This window comes from Amblyraja radiata, chromosome 34 (assembly GCF_010909765.2).
Source record: "Amblyraja radiata isolate CabotCenter1 chromosome 34, sAmbRad1.1.pri, whole genome shotgun sequence".
Taxonomy (NCBI): Eukaryota; Metazoa; Chordata; class Chondrichthyes; order Rajiformes; family Rajidae; genus Amblyraja; species Amblyraja radiata.
In genome coordinates this window covers 4,799,722-4,824,091 of record NC_045989.1, presented here as the reverse complement: position 1 = coordinate 4,824,091, position 24,370 = coordinate 4,799,722, and the positions used below count along the sequence as shown (strand labels likewise).

Here is a 24,370-nt window from a genome sequence, read left to right as displayed (position 1 = left end):
AGATGGGGAGATGGAAGGCACTGATTCTCTAGCTAAGAATGAAACAGAGTACAGCCCCATCCAGCTAGGCAATGGCGAAAAATAGTCTCAACCAAAGATTCTAGAGGAACGTTCCTCTATAATCTTTGGTGTCAACGATGTCAAAGTTCCAGGGAGAGAGAGAGAGAGAGAGAAAAACGGAGTTTGCCGTGATCACAATTACACGTGTAACTTTGCTAAGGCCTTTTCCAGCAGGTGGGGAAACTTGATTAGTGGGAGAAGAACAAGTTGTTCTAGAAAAGTTATGAGCATTTAGGCAGCTGCAAGCACATTCAAAGAGTAAAGAGAAAAGAGAAATTGGATCGAGGACAGATGAAAAGAGGGGAATTGACGAAAGGGATAGGAAAAGCACCAGAGGGTACCAAACCATTAGCAGCTGCACGCTGGGGCCAGGAGAGCAAGCTGGGTTATTATCAGCTGGAGGGAAAGGAGTTAAAGGAACTGGATGAGGCCCAGGATGCCTTGTGGAGACAAAATGAATACATACCAAATTCTAGAGTAACTCAGCGGGACTGGCAGCCTCTCTGGGGAGAAGGAATTCTCTCCAGAGATGCTGCCTGTCCCTCTGAGTTACTCCAGCATGTTGTGTCTATCTTCAGTACAACCAGCATCTGCAGTTCCTTCCTTCAGATACATAGGCGATGTAAGGATGTGCGAAAACAATGAAACCCAGACCCAACATAACTCAATGCTTTCTGAATTTTAATCAGGGAGGGGAATGGAAATAAGTTTCATTTTTTTGTCTAAGATATGTATACTTTATTTTCAGATCATACCTAGCAGCCTAAATAAACATCAGACCGTAAGAATTAGGCCATTCAGCATGTCAAGTTTGCTCCATCACTCGATACCAATTTACTTTTCCCTCTCAACCCCATTCTCCTGCCTTCTCCCCGTAACATTTTTTGCCCTTACTAAACAAGAACCTATCAATCTGCTTTAAAATACCCTTTCATCATCCTTTTTATCTAATCAAACAAAAAGTTATTGCAATGAGATTAATGTAATTGCTTCCCTTATTATTGTAGAGGGAGCTTGAGGATGTTTACTGAGGAGATAAAGTGTGGAAACAGGCCCTTTGGCCCATCGAGTGCACGCCGACCATCGATCACCCTTTCACCAGTTCTCTGATATCCCACTTTCGCATCCTACACATTAGGGGTAATTTACCGAAGCCAATTAACATACAGACCTGTTCGCCTTTGGAATGTGGGAGGAAACCAGAGCAAACCCATTTGGTCACAGGAAGAACATACAAAGTCCACACAGACAGCATCTGTAGTCAGGATCAACTCTAGACTCTGGCGCTGTAAGGCAGTAGCTCTACTGCTGCGCCACTGTGCCGCCCCAAAAGATAACCAACATGATTAAAGCTTGATATTATTTCACTGTTCAGTTATGCACTTAGCTGAGCTTGTATACTACTCCTGTGTTACACTGTGGCATCATGAAGCCACTTGCTGTTCATAGTCTCCTACCTGTCAGAACTCTGTCAGAACTCAGCTGGGCCTTCAGTTTTGTAATAAGCCAATCTACTTCTTCCAAAACCTTCTCCACTTGGGACAAAATGAGCTGCTGTAAAAGAAAAAGTACATCAAATATTAATTCTGGTTCCTAAATATTCAGTTTCATTCATTGGTTTAACTCAAACCATCATAAAATGAAAAGCAGAAATTAGCAGATGCTGGAAATCAGAGAGAAAATCAGAAAATGCTGGAAATACTCAGCAGGCCAGGCAGCAGTTGGGGAAGGGGAAACCAAGTCAATGTTTCAGGTTGATGATGTTTAATGGGAATGGAGAAAATTAGCAATGAGACCGCCTGACTTGCTGGAACAAAAACAGAACATACAGGTAAAACTCAGCAAGTTAGACAGCATCCGTGGAAAAAGAAGCAGTCAACGTTATGGGTCTGCCACCCTTTGACAGACTGCGAAAGGGAGATGTGTTTTCAGCAGGAGGGGAATTTGGGTGAGGGACACGTGGAACAAATTGAATATTTTCAGCTTTTGCAACAAAATTTCTTTATTTTTGTTGAACTGCTGCATTTTAATCACAGAATCGTAAAATGTGGGCATTTGATCCATTATATCAAAGCCTGCTTATTATAAATTTAATCTAGTTACTCCTTTTCCCTGTGCCCAGTAAGTTAATTTCAATTCACCTATAAAAGCCATGATTATGCCTGGTTCCACCTTTAAAGCAATGCAATACACATCTTAACTTCTCATGTGTTAAAAAGATCCTCTGTGCTCAGATTATATTTACAGCATTCGTTTTTAGTTTTAGAGATACAGCTCTGAAACAGGCCATTCGGCCCACCGAGTCCACGCCGGCTAGACAATTGTCTAGGGACAATTTACAATTTTTACCGAAACCGATTTACCTACAAACCTGTTTGTTTTTGGAGTGTGGGAGAAAACCAGAGCAGCCGGAGAAAACCCACGCAGTCACGGGGAAAGCATACAATCTCTATGCAGACAGCACAAATTGTCAGGATTGAACCCGGATCTCTGCCGCTGAAAGGCAGCAATACCGCTGCACCACCATGCTGCAATATTTTTATTTCTGATTTACAGAATTTCCCTTTTCAAATTCCTGGCTCTCCTATTCAGGCCTGCTCCAGACGTGTATTTTAATTATTTACCTGTCACATTGCAACTCTCTTTAGCCTGATACGATCATTGTTGTTTAATTTCTCCTCCCTTTCGCTGCACCACCGCTCCTCCCCTTTTCTTTATACCTCAATTCCTTTCTCTTCATTTTCATCTGATATGTCATTTAAGCTTTCAAAGATCTGACAAAAGGACGTCATCCATAAACATGAACTCTGTTTTTCTCTCCGTATCTGGTGGAACAAGTGACTCGCTTGCTGAGTATTTCCAGCAATTTTTAATTCTGATTTAACAACACTTATACTTGTTCACGTTTGTATTCTTTAGAGTTTAGAGATACAGCGGGGAACAACCCATCGGCCTACTGAGTCCACACTAACAAGGGACAATTTTACAACTTACCGAAGCCAATTAACCTACAAACCAATACGTCTTTGGAATGTGGAAGGAAACTGGAGCACGTGGAGAAAACCCACGCAGCCACAGGGAGAGCGTACAAACTCCACACAAACAGCACCCATAAAATTCACTATCTATCGTACTGTGGTGCACCATAATAAAGTTTGTGGCAACTCCAATGGACAAACTCCGACATTCTCAGGATATTCAGGCTGGCGCAAGAAATGCAGCCTTACTAGTGTTACGGCAGCACTAGACCAAGAACTAAACTTTAACAAAGACAATTTAAACTAATACTGCAATGCCAAAAGAAGAATAAACAGTTGCATTACCAAGGCAGAGCGGGGGAAGAATGAATCAAGATTCTCGCAAGCTGTTATGAAATCTCAGCATTGCACAACAAGCTCACCTTCACAACTGTCAGGTGAAAATATCTTTAAGGAAATTCTGCTTTGCAATCTCTCTGTCTCTCTCTCTTATCTCAAAAGTCTCTTTAAAACAAAACCACTTATTCTCGATAGCTTTTCTCACTTATTCATCAGTTTTTTCTCAGTGCTCGCTATTAAATAGTACAGCAAAAGGTAGTTATTTCCCAAAGAGCCGGCTACAGTGTGTATACCACCACAGTTGGAGCAGCAGTCTTCGAGTTCACCATGGCAAAATGGGATTGTTCCTCGATTTCAATGTCCTAGGGAAGTCAAACAAGCAACATGGTTATGTATGAGTTCACACAAAATGGAGGACAAGAATCATTCAAACATAAATAATGTAGGGTGCATTGCTACTGTTATAATATCAAAAATAAATGTTTTAAAGTTCTAGAGAAATTATAAAACTATTCATAGAAGCATATCCTTAGAACATGCAATTTTTTAAATAAGATTTCCTTTTTATTATCCGAGGGAGAGGGAAGATGAATCTTCCTTCAGCTGAATACAATTTGTGAGGGAGTCCATGCTCATGGACTCCTTCACAGTCTCGTGGAAGACAGTGAGGGAGTCCCATCTACTGTCTCATGGAAGGAGCAAGCAGGATGACAAAATCTGTTTTTCTCATTTCAACCATTTGGTTCTAAATGCTTAATTCACCAATTACATCGTAACCCCCTCGAGAGGAGGTATAGTCACAAAAATATCCATCCGAGGGACTGGAATATCTTAATTTTACCAGAATCAACATAGTCTGTGAAATTGCGCAAGGTTATTGGTGACGATTAGGTGATGATGTTAAAAAACTTTCTTGGACTAATTTGGGCAAGATTTACAATCTGAATTTTATTTGAATAATTGGCTGACACAGAATCTGTGGCTCTACTTGATGAAAATAGCAAAGTTGCTCACCGATATTTCAGTCAGTATGCTTGGATTCTGATTTTTGCGTGAGATATTTAGAAAAGGATTAGGATCTTCTGACTAGTCCTAATCACTCTTTCCCAAAATACGTTGTACAAAAAAAATTCTATTCCTCTTACACAGATTTCCTTAAATCCACAGATCTTGCATTAACAGTGAGATTAATTCCTAATTCACAAATGGAAATAGGGGGCCACGGTGGCGCAGCGGTAGAGTCGCTGCCTTACAGCAATTGCACTGCCGCTAACCCGGGTACGATCTCGACTACGGGTGCTGTCTGTACGGAGTTTGTACGTTCTCCCCGTGGGTTTCCTCCCACACTCCAAAGACGTACAGGTTTGTAGGTTAACTGGCTTGGTGTATGTGTAAAATTGTCCCTACAGTGTGTGTAGGGTAGTGTTAATGTGCTGGTCGGTGTGGACTCGGTGGGCCGAAGGGCCTGTTTCCGCGCTGTATCTCTAAACTAAACTAAACAAATGCAAATTCATGTATTTCACCGTACCTTGATACGCTTGACAATAAACTAAACGATTTTCTAAAATTATGTTAGTTATAATGCTAGTGTGCTGGAAAATGGTCCTCTTTGCAACACACTTGCGTTATTCAGTCATGATCTCTAAAAATCTAGCTTCTACTAACCGCTTAATAAATAGATTTTATTTGCAGACCATATCAGGAACCCTAGTAAAGCGCTGAATTTGCTTTAATATTACATTATTATAATTTAATAAAATTGGTTAATTTTCCATTTGATTATTTGCATTGGGCACAAACACTACAGCATTCTTAAGTCATGAACTGATCACACTTTACTTTCAACAAAGAATAGACATGCAGCAGAAATTATTTGATTGCTTCCATTCCACCCCTCAATTCAATTTAAATCCCAACTCTTCGGAGGAGAGTTAATAGGAACCTGAGGGGCAACTTTTTTTTTGTGCACATGTGGATGTTAGGAACGAGCAGCTGGAGAAGGTAGTTGAAGCAGTTACTATCGCAAAGTTTAAAAAACATTTACACGTGCATGGATAGGATAGGTTTAGAGTGACATGGACCAGACGCAGGCAGGTGGGACTAGTGTAGATGGGGTTTGTTGGGCCCAAGGACCTGTTTTCGCACTGTATGACTCTACATGACTCAATCAGCTTGGGCAATCTTTATACTGTGTAAAAACTAAGACAATGTCAGGCACCATCTCTGGAGAACATGGACAGGCGATGGCTCAGGTCAGGACTCATCTTCAGACTGATTGTAGGGGGGGGATGTTAGAGAAAGAGAGCAGTAACTATATTTACGTTGTTAAGATGGGTAAAGACAATTAGGACAGTAATGATTGGAATGTATGTCGTCATCTTAAGGAGCACTTGCCATGCCTTGGAAACATTGCACCTAGTTAATCTCTGTGGAGATAGCACATTCTCCCTTTGTCCACCTTGGTTTCCTCTGGGCCCTTTCCTCCCACATCAAGAGGGCATGTGGGTTGGCAGGATAATTAGCTACTGTAAATTGCTGCCTGTATGGGTGAATCAGGGAGAATAAAATGGGACTGGGGTCCATTAGAATCAGATTATTTTAATGGTCAGTATGGACTCAATGGACTGAAACACCTATTTCCATGCGGTATGAGTGAAGCTATTTAAACAAAGGAGACAAATATAGATTTCCATCAGCCACAAAGTGTTGAATAACTCATCGGGTCAGGCAACATCTCTGCAAGGGAGAGATAGGCGATTTTATGGATCGGGACCCCTCATCGGACTGATTGTAGTCGGGGGATAGCGAGAAAAGACGCGAGGGCGGGGACGAAGCCTGGTATATGATAGGTGGATACTGGTGAGGTGGATTTGTTTGGCAATTGGGTGGACAAAGGCCAGAGATGGAAAGAAAACAAATGGCTAAATGATAAAGAGGGAAAAGGCATGAAAAGTGAAGTCAGAAGGGGACATGAGGGGGAAGAGGATGGTGGCAGGATAATGGTCGAAATGGTTGTGCATCTGGATGGCGCACAGAGAGGGGGTGGGGAGTGAAGCGTGGTAAAATTGGAGGATTAAGATAGATAAATCAGTTTTTTTTTAAAAACTCAATCCTCCCCATTGTAACCACGCACTATATTTTTGAGGAATGCTTATATCCTGTAAAATCAGTAGTTCTCTATTCCTGTTGATAGAGAATTTAACTGTGGCTAAACCTAAGGCTAACATCCAGGAACATAATTTGGAGCTGTAAGCCATGGTGGATATCCAAATGGTCAGACAATATGCAATCATGATCTTTGTCAGTACTGCCACATAATCTGAACCATCATATGATTTGATGAAGTTTTTGCCGAATTTGTGGTATAAAAATGCCCAACAAATAGACACCATTATTAATTTTTAATAGAAACTAAATTATCGCATGCTTTATCAAACGGTTATGGTGAGAACAATGCAAAACTTCTCTTTTTGGTTTCCAGTTGTCTGCTTTTAATTTTTTTTGTTTAGTTTGAAAATACAGCACGGAAACAAGCCCTTCGACCCACCGAGTCCACTCCCGCCAGCGATCCTCGCACACTATTACTATCCTACACACACTAGGGACAATTTATAATTATACCAAGCCAATTAACCTACAGACCCAAGTGTGGGAGGAAACCGGAGCTCCCGGAAAAAACCTACACCGGTCACGGGGAGAATGTAGAAACTCCGTATAGACAAGCACCCATAAAGAAACTCGGATCCCTCGCAATGTAAGACAGCAACTCTATTACTGCGCCACTGTGCCGCCTAATCTTAAAGCCCAATTGAAGTTTCATCAATGTGACATCAAGAGTACACGGTCAGTTAATTTCTATCCACAACAAAACCAAGGTTTTTCCTATTGTGTTATTTGCACTGGATGAAAAATGGTTCAACGGGCTCAAAAGGATCTATTATGTTCCATTCTTCCCCAGCGTGGTTAATACCTGATCGATATCACCCAAGCGACTGTGGACATCTCGAGACAGCTCTTGGAGCAAACTCACTGGACTCTTGCGCAGGACGTAGAGACTGAACAACATGTTCATCAAACCTTTACAGAACTGCACGTCTTCTGTGGATCCAACAAAATTTTACTGTAATATAGCTAATGTCTACTTAAAATGTTGCTAATTCTCTCAGAACATTTGACGACTGTTTGGGTGGAAACCTGATCGCTAATGCATATATCCAACATTCTGTTTCACTGAGAACCTTTTTCAGATCAAAAAAATGTCACTGGTTTTGCTTGACATCAATGTGCTTAAAATCTTACATGCACCAGCCTCGTTACAGAAAACAAAATAAATATATATTCTTTTCATGGCAAGTTAGCCATCGGAAATATCTGCAAATTTATTCATTAATTTTATTTATCCTCAACTGTTATCTGCAGAAAGAAATAATAAATCCATTACAGATTCACATTTAATAAAACAAAACTTAAGGCAGCAGCCCCCCACATTGATGTGATCTACATTGTTAAGTCTCACTTGAAATCTTAATTTTTTTACAAATGCCAATGTACAGGTAATTCATTTCATTTTTTTTAACCTCCAAATATTACACTTCACAGATAAGTCTTTGAGATGTTCTTACCCAGATTATTTTCCTTGCAAATCTTTATTGTCCACGTCAACATTTGAGCAAACTATCGGGAAAAAAAAGCCCACGTCATTCAATTGATAATCAATGCTCCGTTTTTCATTTGACGCATCTTGGATTGCAATATATTTCCACACATTTTATTAAAAATCCAAGACCTTTTTTTTACCCTTTTCATTTCCAATATAATAAAACTAACTGGATACCAAAGGAACGTTGCATTGCCATAGCAACATATTTAATGCACAGAAAGACTTATTAATCAGCTCTGTAATTCTAGGAATACCTAGTTCGTGACTACTTTTGTGAAATTATTTACTGTCATTGTCGAAATTATGTTTCTTAAGCACTTCATTGTTTTCCAAGTTATTTCTTCTCTGTATATTATCCATTAAAAAAATAACTGTAAGCAGAATATTTTCTTTGTGGTTTCTTAAACGAAATCACAGCAATTATCCACGGATAAAAGACAATGGGGGACAGGTATCACCACAACCATCGTCAGTCTCACTTTACACTAGGTAACAGATGCCAAACTTAGCAAAGATACCAGAACACAGCAGGGGCTGGCAAATAGTCACGGGATGAAGGATTCAATTTTGAACAAAGCCAAGAATACTTTTCTTTATTAAACAGTTGTGAATCTTTGGATTTCCCAACCACTGAGAGATAATGATCAGATGATGAATATTAATTTGGAAGGCAAATCGAACATAGCTCTTTATTTGCAATGGGTATTGAGTAGAAAAGATGGAAAGTTTCAATGCAACTTTAAAGGTTATTGGTGAGATCATGAGATTCCCCCGGTGTGCTCCACCTTCATTCCAAAGGCATGTTAGTTGTTAGGCTAATTGGCTCCTCTATGTTATCCCTACTGAGGAAGGTTGAAGGAAGAATCAGGTGTTAATGGGCACGTGCGACAGGAGGGTAAGTGGGGGATAGATTTATAAGATTGTCCTGAGCTGACATTGACTCGATTTACCGAATGGCTGGAAGTTGTACGGTAATATGAAAATTTGATGTGATCAACATATCTTTAAGCACAGAGGGGGAGAAGTCAGAACACATGGAAAATGGGCAGGAATGCAAGTTTGGTTGGCGCTCTATTGCAATCTTTGTGAACGATTGAGAAGGCCCAAGGGGCACCATGGTCTACTCGGTTCTCTTCGCTTGCTCTTATGTCACATAAGCCGTGGCACAACAATAAGTTATACACGAGTATCTAGTGTACATAAGGATCTACATGAAATGGAACTGTTTAGGTTTCACCCCACATTTCCACTTTGTTCAGATACCATTGGGCTTTCGTCTTGGAAGGTTAATCAGGAAATTCTGCTGAAAGACAGGGCTATGGCAGCCTTATTAACCTAATGTTATCATTATAGGCAAACATAAATTTGGAAGATGAACAGTGCCATCCCAATATCATATCAAATCAATTAACATTTAATAATTTCTTAGGGCAGAGCATCACTCCTGCCATTGGGAAGATTTTATAAGAGCCTAAAAACAATCTGTTACTCGTCAATTTATTGGGAATCTTAGAACATAGAACAGTACATCACAATAACAGGCCCTTCGGCCCACAAAGTCTGTGCCAAACATGATGCTGACCATCAATTATCTACTTGCAAATAACCCACATCCCTCCCTTAGGCATATCAATATGCCTAGCCAAGTCTCTTAAATGGCACTCATGAATCTGGTTCAACTACCAACCCCATGCAGCACCTTTCAGGCACACCGCCCTCTGTGTATAAAACTTTCCCCGCACATCTCCTTTAAACTTTTCTCTCATCTTAAAGCTATGCCCACTAGTATTTGACTGTTCCATCCTGGGAAAAACGATTCTGACCGTCTAAGCCTATCCATGTCTCTCAGAATTTTATATACTTCTATTAGGTCTTCCCACAACATCTGGCATTCCAGAGAAAACAGCCCATCTGTCCGATCTTATCCTGTAGCTAATACTCACTAATCCAGGCATCATTCTGGTAAACCTTCTCTGTGCTCTTTCGAAAGCCTCGGTATCTTTCCTGTAATGGGGCAACCAGAACTACAGGACATACTTTAAATGCGGCCTAAGCAAACACTCTAAATCTGCATCATGGCATCCTGACTCTTGTACTCACTGCCCTGACCTATGAAAGCACTCTTTAGTCACGTATCTCTCTCATGTGATACGTACTCAATTACAGAAAGTCTGATTCTCTTTGTTTAGTTTAGTTTAGTTTGAAGGCACTGGGCCTGTACTCGCTGCAGTAATTAGAAGGTTGAGGGGGATCTCAATGAAACTTACTGAGTGGCATGGATAGAGTGAATGTGGAGAGGATGTTCCCCTAGTGGGACTCTAGGACCAGAGGCCATGGCCTCATTATAAAAGGACATATCTTTAGAAAGGAAACGAGAAGGCATTTCTTTACTCAGAGGGTAGTGAATCGGTGGAATTCATTGTCACAGACAGCTGTGGAGGCCAAGTCAATGGATATTTTTTAAAGCAGAGATTGACAGATTCTTGATTGGTAAGGATGTCAGGGGTTATGGGGCAAAGGCAGGAGAATGGGGTTGAGAAAGATAGATCAGCTATGACTGAATGGCAGAGTAGACGATGGGTAAAATGGCTTTAGAACTTTAGAGATACAGCGCGAAAACAGCCTCATCGGCCCACTGAGTCCACGCTGACCAGCAATCCCCGCACACTAACACCATCTTACACACATTTGGGACAATTTACAATCTTACCAAGCCAATTAACCTACAACTCTGAATGTCTTTGGAGTGTGGGAGGAAACCAGAGATCTTGGAGAACACCCACGCAGGTCATGGGGAGAACGTACAAACTCCTTACAGACAGCACCCATAGTCAGGATCAAACCTGGGTCTCTGGCACTGTAAGGCAGCAACACTACCGCTGCGCCACCGTGTTTCAACAATAGTGATGCTCGACCACATCTAAAACATACACGGAATGTAATTTCTGGAAAAACATAAACACACACGCACACAATACTTTCTTTGGGTGATCCTGTGAATATGCACCCCCAAACTGCAGAATTCAACACCAAACCGGAAGATGAAATTAAAACTCCTCTATTATGTATGTGGCTTACATAAAACATGCTTGGTATTGGATTCCAGTTCCTCAGCAGTGTATGGCTATAGCACTTGCAATTGCCTTAACAAGGCAATTATATTTGATTATTAATTTGGCTCATGTGGGAGACAGAAAATCTTCACAAATTTGGAAGAGTGATCACTCTCCTTAACCCACAACTAATGCAGAATGTTAAGATTAGGTTAAACAGAGAAAATCGCTTCCTCTGGTTGCACTAGATGTGACATGTTAGCGTTTCATTCCCTATTTGTAAAATGCATCTCCTTGATCACAAAGAATAATGAAAATAGAAATGTACTTTTTGTACGACTCTCAAACTCACTGGCGAGAAACTGGAAACAGCTGTCAAACTTAATGTTTACATACTTGTTCAGATGTCGGTTCTAATAGCCGAGAGAGTGTTGACAGTATGCTCACTAAAAGCTGCGCTTCCTTGCTGTTAAAATCCTCTTCATCTCCACTCAGCTGTGTCACAAGGGATCTCTGACAGCAAATGGAACAGAACAGAAATCTTTTTATTTTCCATTTGCTGTTCACATTAAAGGGTAATCACGCGCTCACAATTAGAACCATAAATATGATATATTTACCACAGATTGTTGCAGGGGTACAATCATGCTACAGGAAGATAAATGGTCTTAATTTAAAAGCAGTGCGACTTACTTGAAACTGTCTGATGTGGAAAGCTGCTTTCTCTGTAATGTTGACGATCTCCTGCTCTTCCTCCCCATCACTCGTCACATCTAAATGTAAAATGCACAAAACATTTTATTCTCCATTTCTTCCTATCCAAAACGATTAGTGTTCAACAAGCACTGCTGACAACTCTTCTCATTAACGAGTCTTCAAGAAACCGAAGGGAACATCATGTACCTCCAGCTTCCTTCAAACGCTAGCCAGATGCCCACCTCCCTTCATAATACCCTTTCAAATATTTCCAGACCAGATACCGGAAAGAAGATGTAGACTTTTTCCATCAGATTAACCAAAGGCTCAACACCGAGCAAGCTTTCCTTTACACTGACACAATAATATTCTTCATTCTCAAACACAGGAATAATATATGGAACAGGTTGCCAAAGGAAGTGGTTGAGGCAGCTACAATAAAAATATTTTAAGAGTCATTTGGACAGGTAACATGGATTGAAAAAGGTTTATGAAGAATTGTGATGAAACACGGGTAAATGGGACTAGTGTACATGGCATTTTGGTCGGCATGAAGGTTCAGCTCAAGGGCCTGTTTCTGTGGTCTGACGCCATGACCCTGTTTAGGCTTATTATTGTCACGTGTATCAAGGGACAGTGAAAAGCTTTTTATTGGTTGCTATCCAATCAAATCAAATAGTAAAGGACACAACGTGCTGGAGTAATAGCGAACGACACGACTAGATTGAGTGGCAGTCAGGGCTGGGACTCCAACCCTGGTTCTGAGGCTCAACGGGGAAGAGTGATGTCAGGCAGAGCCATAGTGGTAGGGGACTCGATAAGTCAGAGGTGCGACCAGGAGATTCTGCGGCAACAGGAGAGACTCCAGGATGGTGTGTTGCCTCCCTGGTGCCAGGGTCCAGGACATCTCAGAGTGGCTGCAAGGCATCCTCAAGCGTGAGGGGAAGAAGCCGGAGGTTATTGTGCTTGTTGGCACAAATGATATAGGTAGGAAGAGGAAGGAGGTTCTGCAACACGAAGTTTACGGAATTGGACAGAAGACTGAAAAACAGGACCTGCAGGGCAGTGATCTCAAGATTGCTTACAGTACCTCATGCTAGTGAAGGTAAGAATAAGAAGATAGGGGAAATTAATGTGTGGCTGCGGAGTTGGTGCAGGGGGCAGGGTTTCCGATTTCTGGATCATTGGGATCTCTTCCAGGGCAGGGGTGACCTGTATAAATGGGACGAGTTGCACCTAAACTGGAGGGGGACCAACATCCTAGCGAGAATATTTGCTAATGCTACTTGGGAGGGTTTAAACTAGATTGGCAGGAGGGTGGGGTCTCGTGCAGGACAGAGGCACGTGAGAGGCTAGACTTGGAGTCGTCTACCTTGTTCTGCATAGGGGCCAGGGCCCATGTCTGTGAGCGGATGGCGGGCCACATCTATTGCCATAGTTCATAAATGGAGTTAATAATCAGACATTTGAATCTAATATTAAGTTGGGAATTTGTAACCCAGGGACAACCTGTATTTATGGATTTCCAAGATGTATGCTACATTTTCCCCAACAATGATCATCGGGTTTAGGGGCACCATTTAGAAACATAGAAACATAGAAATTAGGTGCAGGAGTAGGCCATTCGGCCCTTCGAGCCTGCACCGCCATTCAATATGATCATGGCTGATCATCCAACTCAGTATCCCGTACCTGCCTTCTCTCCATACCCTCTGATCCCCTTAGCCACAAAGGCCACATCTAGCTCCCTCTTAAATATAGCCAATGGACTGGCCTCGACTACCCTCTGTGGCAGGGAGTTCCAGAGATTCATCACTGTCTGTGTGAAAAAAGACATTTAGCATGTTACACCTTTGACCCATCTTCTCCTGAGAATTTTTACTTACTCTTCTGAGATCTTTTACTTACAAACGAAAATGGTAACCGATCGTAACCATGGGCAGCACGGTGGTGCAGCGGTAGAGTTGCTGCCATACAGAGCCAGAGACCCGGGTTCGATCCCGCTCTTGGGTGTTGTCTATACGGAGTTTGTACGTTCTCCCTGTGACCATTTGGGTTTTCTCCCACACTCCAAAGACATACAGGTATAAATGTAAATTGTCCCTAGTGTGTGTAGGATAGTGGAAATGTGCAGGGACCGCTGGTCAGTGCGGACTCGGTGGGTGAAGATGTATCTCTAAACTAAACTAAAATGCAGCAATGGGACAATGTGCTAAAACAAGACTATACTTGTGATTTAGGAATAACAAAACCACATACTCAGACATGCACATATATTCAATGTACATAATGATGAAATGAAAGAACAACAGAAGTTTCCTCCCAATATCACAAACCTGCTCAATTAGAGCTTGAGCCCATAACCTTCAGAACACAAGAACACTTTTGAACTGAACCAAGTGGAAACTGTCAGTCAAGTGGTCATTCTGTTCATTAGTATCAGACATTTTAATATTAATGAATCACTTAACAAAATATAATGTACAATCACAAACATACTGTCTTATTTTTGCACATTTTCCCATTGCTGCATTTAGTTACCATTTTCCTTTAAGTGTAAAAGTTCTCAGAAGAGTGGTGACTTACAGTACGTGGACCAAAGCTGTAACATGCTAAATGTTGCCCATCAACCTGATGATCATTGTTAAAAATGTGTAGCACACTTGGAAATCCATATATACAGGTCATGAAGAGACTCTATTATGGGAACTAATTTGCTTGTTCTATTATTCTGCTGAATAATATTAAATTCAATAGTCTGAAGTAATGTACATGTGTTAGTTCATTAAGAAGATTCCAACATCTGACCGGATTTTATAGACCGAATATATCCTCACCTGTCAGATCCAGTCTGTCTCTCACATGGCTTAGAACCTCCATTAGATAGCAACCCATGTGGTATTACTGTTTCATAATTCTTAAAGTTTGTCTCAGGCAATAAAAATCATGGCGATATCTACTAACCTATTGCACTGAAGAATTGTTGAATCTTGTTCTGATATCGATGTTGCATTGCGTTAAATATGCGCAGTAATCCCTCTAAACATAGTAATGATATAGTTCTCCCTTTCTCTTTCTTCCCAGATTCTTCCACTGCTGATGGAATTGACGTATATCTCCATAGCAGCACCCTGCCGTGCAGTAAATAAATGTAGGTAACCACAGACATCACATTAATCCTCTACATCAGAAACCTTGAGTTTGTTGAAACCAATTACAAATTTACACAAGGGTCTCGACCCAAAACATCACCTATTCCTTTTCTCCAGAGATGCTGCCTGACCCACTGAGTTATTCCAGCATTTTGTGTCTACAAATTTACACATTCAGGTATGTTGATACTTAAGTATAAGACAATTAAAAAATACAGTTAAATTCTCAATAAAACCAGATATTTCAAGAGGCAAGAGTCACGAGCGTTTTATTGTCATATCTCCTGAACAGAACAATTAAATTTTTACAGGTTGACACGGTGGTGCAGCGGTAGAGTTGCTGCCTTACAGTGCTTGCAGCACCAGAGACCCGGGTTCGATCCCGACTACGAGTGCTTCCTCATCAACTCCAAAGACGTACAGGTTTATAGCCTAATTGTCTTGGTATAAATTGTACCTAGTGTGCGGGGATTGCTGGTCCGTACGGACTCGGTGGGCCGAAAGACCCATTTACACACTGTATCTCTACACAAAACTAAACTTGCAGCAGCACAACATAATATGAAACATAGTACCCTGTAAACAATATAATAAATGAAAAAAAAGTTCAGTATGTATTCAGCGTAAAAAGCCTTTTTTTACTACTGGTAAAAGTCAAAGATAATTAAGAAAGCATTTATCAAAAAAAAAAGTGCAAGATTACTGGATTCTGTGGATATGGATTAATAATGTCTTACCGAGTAATGTCACAGAGATATTTGAATGTTCTCTCGATGTTTTGCCCATCTGGTCCATCTGCATGTCCAGTCTCCTCAAGTTGCTGTATTTTCTGCAGAGCCATGTTTACAGTGTAACGCATGAACTCGTTGTTAGACCGCAGGATAGACAAACTCTCCTCGTGGCTCTGTGCATTATCTCTGAAATAAATTATCAACATTTTTAGAAAATTATAATATCTAATCTTTAGTACGTGCAGTCAATTGATCTTTTTTTGTGACTGGGATTCCAAATTTTTTTTAAGTAGTTAACAGTTTCAAGAGATATATTACAAAGGAAGTTAAATGTTCGAATCAGTCCTAATCTAGGTGAATGATGAAGCCCAGAAGGGACTAAACAGCTCACTCCTTTCCCAATATTCCTGATTCTGGACAAAGGTCAGCAAATACTGAACATAACAGGAGCTTTCAAACAAATAAATGCTGAATACCTAATGGACTAGCAAGTAAAAGCATTATCCTTGAACATTATTCTTGCAGACATAAATGTTTGATGTTAGAATGCTCACTGAATGTTGAATTGGGTGTTCTCAATACACAAATACGTTGGATTCCTAGAATTGATTCTGGTACTTGTGAGTGAGTGGAGAGAAAGTAAAACTAAGCTGGATTTCAGTTCCTCATCATTAGCCACAAACCAGAAAAGCTCTATGCACATGATGTTAGCTAAGCCAGGATCAGATTGTGAAGGCCTCTCGTAGACCATGAGCCCTAGGAGCAGAATTAGGCCATTTGACCCATTGAGTCTGCTTCGTCATTCGATCATGGCTGATCTATTTTCCTTCTCAATCCCATTCTCCTGCCTTCTCCCCCTCACCTTTGAAGACCTTACTAGTCAAGAACCTATCAATCTCTGCTTTAAACATACCCCAAAACCTGACCTCCAATGCCGTCTTTAGACTATAGGCTTCTGTCATATACTGAAAACTTAATACTATAGAACATATAGAAAGCAGAGACCTGAAATTAGTCAACAAATCAAGGAGAACACATAAAAAATTTGTCTGGTAAAGTCAAGGAAAATCCAGATGTTTTATAAGACATAAGACAGCAAAAAGAAGAGCAAGGCTTATTGGGACCAAAAAGGTAAGCTGTGTGTGAAGGGAAAGGGTTCAGGCTGAGGCCAGTAATGAGGCTTTATTTGTGACAGATGGCTGTTGCCACTGGGGATCCACAAGGTTCAATATTCTGCCCTTTGCTTCTTGTTGTACATGTCATCCCCAGCTTTGAGCTTCAACAGGGTGGCACAGTGGTACAGCAGGTGGCGCTGCTGCCTCACAGTGCCAGAGACCCATGTTCGATCCTGACCTTGGGTGTTGTCAGTGTAGTTTGCACATTCTCATTCGTTGCACTAGTGTGAACAGGTGATAGTACAGGCACGGCAGGCCAAAAGGTCCATATCCATGCAGGTTTGTAGGCCAATAGCCCTCTGTAAAATTGTCCCCCAAGTGCGTAGGGAATGTTTGCGAAAGTTCGATAAATAGTGGTCGGTGTGGACCCAGTGGGCCGAAGGGCCTGTTTCCATGATGTACCTCTAAACTAAACTAAAGTAATTTATGTGATAGGAGCCATTTTACCACGAATCAAGACAACTATCCTCATCTATGGAACTGTGTTCACCCGACCACAGACCCTAACCCTGCATGTTGAAAAAACCTAGCTGAGGCCTAGCTGAGGCCTAGAGTACGCGGGGACTACTCTCGAGCATAAAGGAGAGTTACAAAGACCTCCTAGGACCTCGTGTCGACCATGCTGCGAGTATGAGTCAAGGGCAAATTCTTCTAAACTCGCCAATTAGGTCGCCGCAGCGGGACAGACCCTTGACACACGTCAGCTGAAAAAGGATATAATACTTTAGGAACTAGGAAATAATGGCATTTTCATATCATTTACTCTGACACTGTTCATGTTTTCCTAAATCAGAAACATCACGATAAGTGGAATTATCAAAAGTGAAGTTGAAAACAAGAAACAGTAATTTGTAGTAAAATGAACATGATTATACTGTGAGTAGCGAAGAGAAAGATTAATATTCCAGGTAGAATTGTGCAGTTCAATTTTCTTTATTCCAGTTTCTAACCTACCACACCTTCCAATTTCATTCACAAGCATTTCTGAGATTTTATTCAGAGATCTTGATTATGCACTAATCTATTAAATATAAGAATTTATCAGATAGAAATTGCCAAATCATGATGCAGTTCTTCATAACACACAGGTCCGTGATTGCTAAATTCAGTGCCATCAGCTCCTGGAGATTTGGGCTTCCTGTAGCTAGTGGCAACTCCACAGCAAATTTGCTGCAATCATCCTATGTGCTTACCTTAGAGCAACAGCAGCAGTTCCAGAAATGTGACATATTCCCCACAAAATATTATTGTGTATTGTGTTGGTTTGAAAAGGTTATTGTGTTGAAATCTTGTGTAAAGGTTATTGTGTTGTTTTGAAAATCTTCACTGTTAAACTATATAACATTCACAAATTCATGTTATAGGAGCATAATTAGGCCATTCGGTCCATCAAGTCTACTCCGCCATTCAATCATGGTTGATCTATCATTCCCTCTCAACCCCATTCTCTTATTTTCTCCCCATAACCCGACACCCCATCAAAAATCTATCAATCATTGCCTTAAAAATATATATTGACGGCCTCCACAGCCTTCTGTGGCAATGAATTCCACAGATTCACCACCCTCTGACTAAAGAAATTTCTCCTCATCTCCTTTCTAAAGGTATGTCCTTTTATTCTGAGCCTATTGCCTCTGGTCCTAGACTCTCCCACTGGTGGAATCATTCTCTCCAAATCCACTCTATCCAGGCCTTTCACTATAAGTTTCAATGAGGTCCCACCTCATCCTTCTAAACTCAGCGAGTACAGGCTCAATGCTGTCAAACCCAATCATCCCTGGGATCATTCTCTGGACCCTCTCCACACTAGCATATCCTTCCTCAGATATGGGACCTAAAACTGCTCACAATACTCCAAATGCAGTCTGACCAGTCCCTTATAATGCCTCGGCATTCCATCCTTGTTTTTATATTCTAGTCCTCTCGAAATAATGTTAGCATTGCATTGCTAACATTTCATTCCCCCAGCATCAGTTTCTGTATAAATGCGAGTACATAACACAGCATAAAGTGCATCATTCCATAGCATGGTAAATTCTCATTCATAACCAAGTATGCCAGCAGAAGCTTCTACATTGGAGGGTCACTACAAAGATCAACGTTACCTGAAAAGTGCAGTCAGCAAGCTGGATACAAAACTGAAGGTCAGGAGGCTCTTTGTTTTATTGGATGAGAGGGATTTGCCTTTTCCAGATTTCTCTTTCAGAAGTTCAGAAAGTTTGTGGTAACGGTTGAAGAGACTTATGACATCTTCAAATCGGTTTGTACTACAAGAAGACAATAAATAAAATCTTAGATGTTATGATGAGATCCAGAAAGCAATTAAATCGTTTACTGAAAAAATTTAATGGTACACTAATTCATCGTTGTGCAGTGTGCTAACAATTCTTTCGGTTTGTGGTATGTCTTTTTAGTCAGTATTACCTGAATTTGAAGGATAGAAAAAGGAGAGTCAGTGGATGCTGTTTACATGGATTTTAGGAAGGCCTTTCATAAGGTGTCACAAGAGAGGCTGTTAAACGAGAAAGGAGCTTATGGTATTAAAGGTACTGGCACGGATAGAAGATTTGCTAACAGGCAAAAGGCAAAAGGTGGGAATATGGGGGCCTTTTCTGGTTGGATGCCGATGACTAGTGGTTCTCAGATGGCATGTGTGTTGGGTCCGCTACTTGTTGATATGTTGATGATCTGGATAATGGAATTGATGGTTTTGCTGGCCAGGTTTGCAGACAATATAAAGATAAGTGGTAGAGCAGGTAGTGTTGAGGAAAAGGGACTCTGCAGAAGGACTGGGGCAGGTTGGGAGAGTAGACAAAGAAGTGGCAAATGGAATGCAGCATACCAAAGTATACAGTCATGCACTTTGGTAGAAGGAATAAAGGCATAGACTATTTTCTAAATAGCGAGAGGATTCAGAAATTGGAGATGCAAAGGGCCTGGTAACTGCTGGTGCAGGATTCCCAAAAGGTCAATTAGTGGTAAGGAAGGTAAATGCAATGCTAACATTCATTTTGAGGGGACTAGAACATAAAAGCAAGGATGTAAATACTGAGGCTTTACAAGGTGCTGGGCAGGCCACATTTGGAATATTGTGAGCAGTTTTGGGCCCCATTGTGCTGGCGTTGGAGAGAGTAGGTTTATGAGAATGATCCTGGGGATGACTGGGTTATATATGAGGGGCATTTCATGGCTCTGGGCCTATACGCGCTGGAGTACAAAGGATGAGGGGGTTCTCATTGAAACATACTGAATAATAACCTACTGAAAAACTTGGGTAGAATGGACGTGGAAAAGTCCATTTTGTAGTAATGGGAGAATCTCGAACCAGAGGGCACAGCATCAGAATAAAAAGACGTACTTTTAGAATGGAAATTAGGAATTTCTTTAGCCAAAGGATGGTGAATCAAACGGCTGTGGAGGCTGTCATTGGGTATTTTTAAAACATAGTTTAATAGGTTCTTGATTCGTAAGGACGTCAAAGGTTGCAGGAAGAAGCATTACTCCAGCATTTTGTGTCTACCTTTCATTGTTTTAGGTGCCTGGGAGGTGATTGGAGCTGTGGAACAGAATTTCAGGCAGGTTGTGGGTGGATGAGGCAAGGGCGGGAAGGATGTTGGTGAAAGGGGCTACAAATCAGGGCATTATGTTGGTTTTCATTTAAATAATGATGCTCAAGCGATATGTAAGGAAGAAAAGTAATAAATTAAAGGACATCTGTCATGTTGACTTCAAGGCATTAAGTTAAAAAAAAACTATAAATCTATTAAATTCTGCTTAATGATCTGAGAATGCAAAAGTATAAATGTCCTGAGAACCACATGGATTAAATTATTATGCAGCTTTCCAAATATAAATTTTAAAAGGAAAATGTTGGTGTTTATGTATGCATCTGACATCTAAAATTCGTTGTCAATGCGTGCAGATCACAGCAGAACGTCAAATTTCTTAAATGGCCAGGCTTGGTCCAGAAATTTTAATTAAACTACGGAAAAATCTTAGCACTGAAAAAAAAAAATCAGATTTTGTGCATCAGAATGTCTACACCACACCATGAGGTACCTGTAATTTTGTTTTTTAATATAACTTTAACGTTTATAGTGTAGATTTGAAATCATTGTTGAAGATGCAGATACAGGTCTGTTTCAAACAGAGATAAATATATTCATCTCCTTTAGTTGTTCTTCCTATTGTTTCGCCAAGTGCAGCCTTTCATCAGTAGTACATTTCCAACAGTACCATGCACTTGTACTGTATCCATGATCCTAGTTCAAGGTTTCAAGGTCAGTTTATTGCCACATACATCAATTAAGGTACAGTGAAATTAAGGTACAGTGAAAGTCAAATTACCATACAGCCATACAAAAAAAAAAAGCAACAAGACACACAACTACATAAAAGTTAACCTAAACATCCACCACAGTGGATTCCCCACGTTTCTCACTGTGATGGAAGGCAATAAAGTCCAATCTCCTTGCTCTTTATTCTCCCGCGTTCGGGGCAGTCGAATCATCCGCAGCCGGCAGTCAAAGCCCCCGCTTCGGGGTGATTGAAACTCCCGCGTCGGGTCGGTCGAAACTCCCGTGGTCCCCGATGTCAGTCTCTAACCAGAGACCGCGGGTCTGCGATGTTAAAGTCCCACAGGCTCCCACGGTTGGAGCCCAAAAGACTACCCCCGGCAGGGATCGCGAACTCCGTGATGGTAAGTCCACAGGCTCCCGCAATGGAGCTCCCATTCGATCTCCAGCAAAGGCCGCCAACTCCACGATGTTAGGCCACAGTGCGGACGGAGATACAATACAGAAAAAAATCGCATCTCCGTCGAGGTAAGAGATTAGAAAAAGTTATCCCCAACTATCCCCCCACAAAAAAGCTAAAGAACACTAAAAACATACATATAACACATTCAAAACAGACGCAAAGAAGGAAAGGACAGACAGACTGTTGACGAGGCAGCCATTGCAGGCGCCACCTGGTGGAGGAGTTGGAGGTGCAGCAGGCAATATTGCTTGGGGAAAACTAAGCCAAGTCTAATCCATGGAGACTATTATCCATGAAAACAGCAGATGCTGGAATCCTGAGCAAAACACACAGTGCTAGAGGAACTCCGCAAGTCAGGCAGCATCTGAGGAGAGAGTGGACAGTCTGAGGAACAGTCCTAACCCAAAACAACAGTGGCCCATTTCCTCCACAGATGCTGCCTGACCCGTTGAGTTTCTCCAACACTCTATGTTATAATCTTATTCATAGTGGCCGTCAGCTGTAAAGTGTGGAAGATCCGGTCAATTTTCCCCATCCTTATTGCAGTGTACCCACAAGAACATTTATAACAACAAAGTGACAACTCACCACCAAAACATGAATGCTTATGATTTTTAAACTATTTAAACTATTGAGAGCTTCCAAACATAAATATAATATTTTCTGAATATTTTCAACTATAAAGATGGAAAAGTCAAATACTAGTGGGCGTAGCTTTAAGGTGAGATGTTTGAAGGAGATGTGCGGGGCAAGTTTTTTTTACTCAGAGTGGCAATTGCCTAGCAAGCGTGTAGTGGTTGAGGCAGATATGATAGTGGTGTTTAAGAGACTTTTGAATAGACACAGAGATATTCAGGGAATGGAACGGTGTCGATTATGTGCAGGGGGACAAGCGTTGGTCTTGGAATCATGTTCAGCACAGACATTGTGGACCTAAGGGCCTGTTTTGTTCTACACTGTTTTATGTTCTAAACATTTTTTTTAAACAAAACCAACCATTTACAAATTGTAAAAAAAATAGAAACAGGAAAAGAGTATTCTAACAAGTCTCTCAGTAGTTTTCAGAGAACTAACTTGGTTCAGAAGAAATTCAGTAACTCTTCAAGTTTAAGAAAGAACTGCAGATGCTGGAAAAATCAAAGGGAAATAAAAATGCTGGAGAAGCTAAGCGGGTGAGGCAGCAGCTATGGAGAGAAGGAAGAAGGGTCTCGACCCGAAACGTCGCCTCTTCCTTCTCTCCATAGATGCTGCCTCACCTGCTGAGTTTCTCCAGCAATTTCTGTCTACCAGTAACTCTTCAAGGTCACTTTCAGGACTTGATAACATAACCTAAGTTAATATTTTCAATGCTCTATACAGGGAGTACTGCATTCCTGTGCGTTGTGATCTTAATGCAAGTTGTCACCGTGTATGGCCCACTAGTTCAGACGGATTTAAAAGATATATGGTTAGATATTATGTATAATTACTATTACTTCAGTGCCATACCTGTAGTTGCTGGTTATAAAGTTGTACTCTATCAAAACTTCAAAGACTCCCATTACCAGGACAGCATAGATACTATTTTTGATACCAACATTGGACGTTAGTGAAAAATCTGCTGATTTGTCCTAAAAGGTTGTGGGGGAAAGACGACATGAGATTTTGAACAATAAATAATGTTCAGGCATAGAATTGGAAGCAATCACATGGCATGAATAAGAAGTAATGACAACCATGATTCCCCAAAAATGTAGATGGATTAGATTTACTAACATGGGGGGCATGTATCTGATTTTGCAAATGGTTAAAAACTGGAGAGCAGAATCTATAAATGGAGAGACAAGTTAAATAAATGGACAGATAATGTCCGCTACAGTTCAAACAGGGCAGTACATGTTGGTTGAAAGGTTGACAGCGTGAAACTCAAGTTCTGGAGGTAGCCGATGAACAAAAGGCTCAGAAGCCCATGCATATACTGTAACTCAATTAGTTTTTAGTTTAGTTTAGAGATATAGCACGGAAACAGCCCCTTCGGCCCACCAAATCCACACCGATCATCATCCATTCACATTAGTTCTATCCTACGCACTAGGGACAATTTACTGAGGCCAATTAACCTATAATTCCGAATGTCTCTGGTGTGGGAGGAAACCAGAGCATCCAGAGAAAACCCACACGGTCACAGGGAGAACATACAAACTGTGTATGAACCCGGGTCTCTGGCACGGTAAAGCAGAAACTCTAACATGGTGTCATTGCGTCAGTCCAAAAAAGATTGTGGGGAACTAAAAAGCTTCAATGAACTTCGATAAAATCTTGAAAGCCCAATGCTAACTTATCAAGATTGATATTAGAAATAAAATGAACACTGGGTTCAATTCACCAAGGTTGAACAGATTATGGCGAGTCATGGTCAAAATGTTTAAAATAATCAATAGAATTAACGGAACAAATTGGAAATTATTAATTTTCAATAATGGAATTCAGAATAGCTTCAAAATGTGAACTGTGCTGTCACAGTGCAGCCCCTTTAGTTACAGAGTCAACAGCTTTGATTTTGTAGTGGTAATGTTTATTAAATAACTGCTATTCACAAAACGGGCAGAATTCACTAGTTCAGAAGCACCAAGTCCTGTAACCTTCTCCATTGCAATCAATTTGGAATAACTTAAGCCAATGTTAATTTGAGTTATGTACTAGTTAATAATTTTTAAAAGCAGTGAGAGAGGGGAAAGTATTGGTGTTCTGAGAGGTGTTCTTGTACGTGAATTACAAAGTTAATATGT

The 24,370-nt window shown here is 40.8% G+C and overlaps 1 protein-coding gene across 2 annotated transcripts in view; it reads right to left on the bottom strand.

The window, feature by feature from the left end:
• The window catches only part of fanci (FA complementation group I), a 99,304-nt gene that overhangs the window by 20,377 nt on the left and 54,557 nt on the right, over nt 1–24,370 (bottom strand). For both annotated transcript variants that reach the window (XM_033050313.1, XM_033050314.1), the window contains exons 22-31: nt 23,091–23,212; nt 18,950–19,111; nt 15,676–15,855; nt 14,751–14,917; nt 11,784–11,863; nt 11,487–11,603; nt 8,000–8,051; nt 7,348–7,475; nt 3,671–3,739; nt 1,518–1,614 (exon numbers count right to left, since the gene is read on the bottom strand). In XM_033050313.1, the coding sequence (XP_032906204.1) occupies nt 1,518–1,614; nt 3,671–3,739; nt 7,348–7,475; nt 8,000–8,051; nt 11,487–11,603; nt 11,784–11,863; nt 14,751–14,917; nt 15,676–15,855; nt 18,950–19,111; nt 23,091–23,212 (1,174 nt within the window). The remainder of the gene's footprint in view (nt 1–1,517; nt 1,615–3,670; nt 3,740–7,347; nt 7,476–7,999; nt 8,052–11,486; nt 11,604–11,783; nt 11,864–14,750; nt 14,918–15,675; nt 15,856–18,949; nt 19,112–23,090; nt 23,213–24,370) is intronic.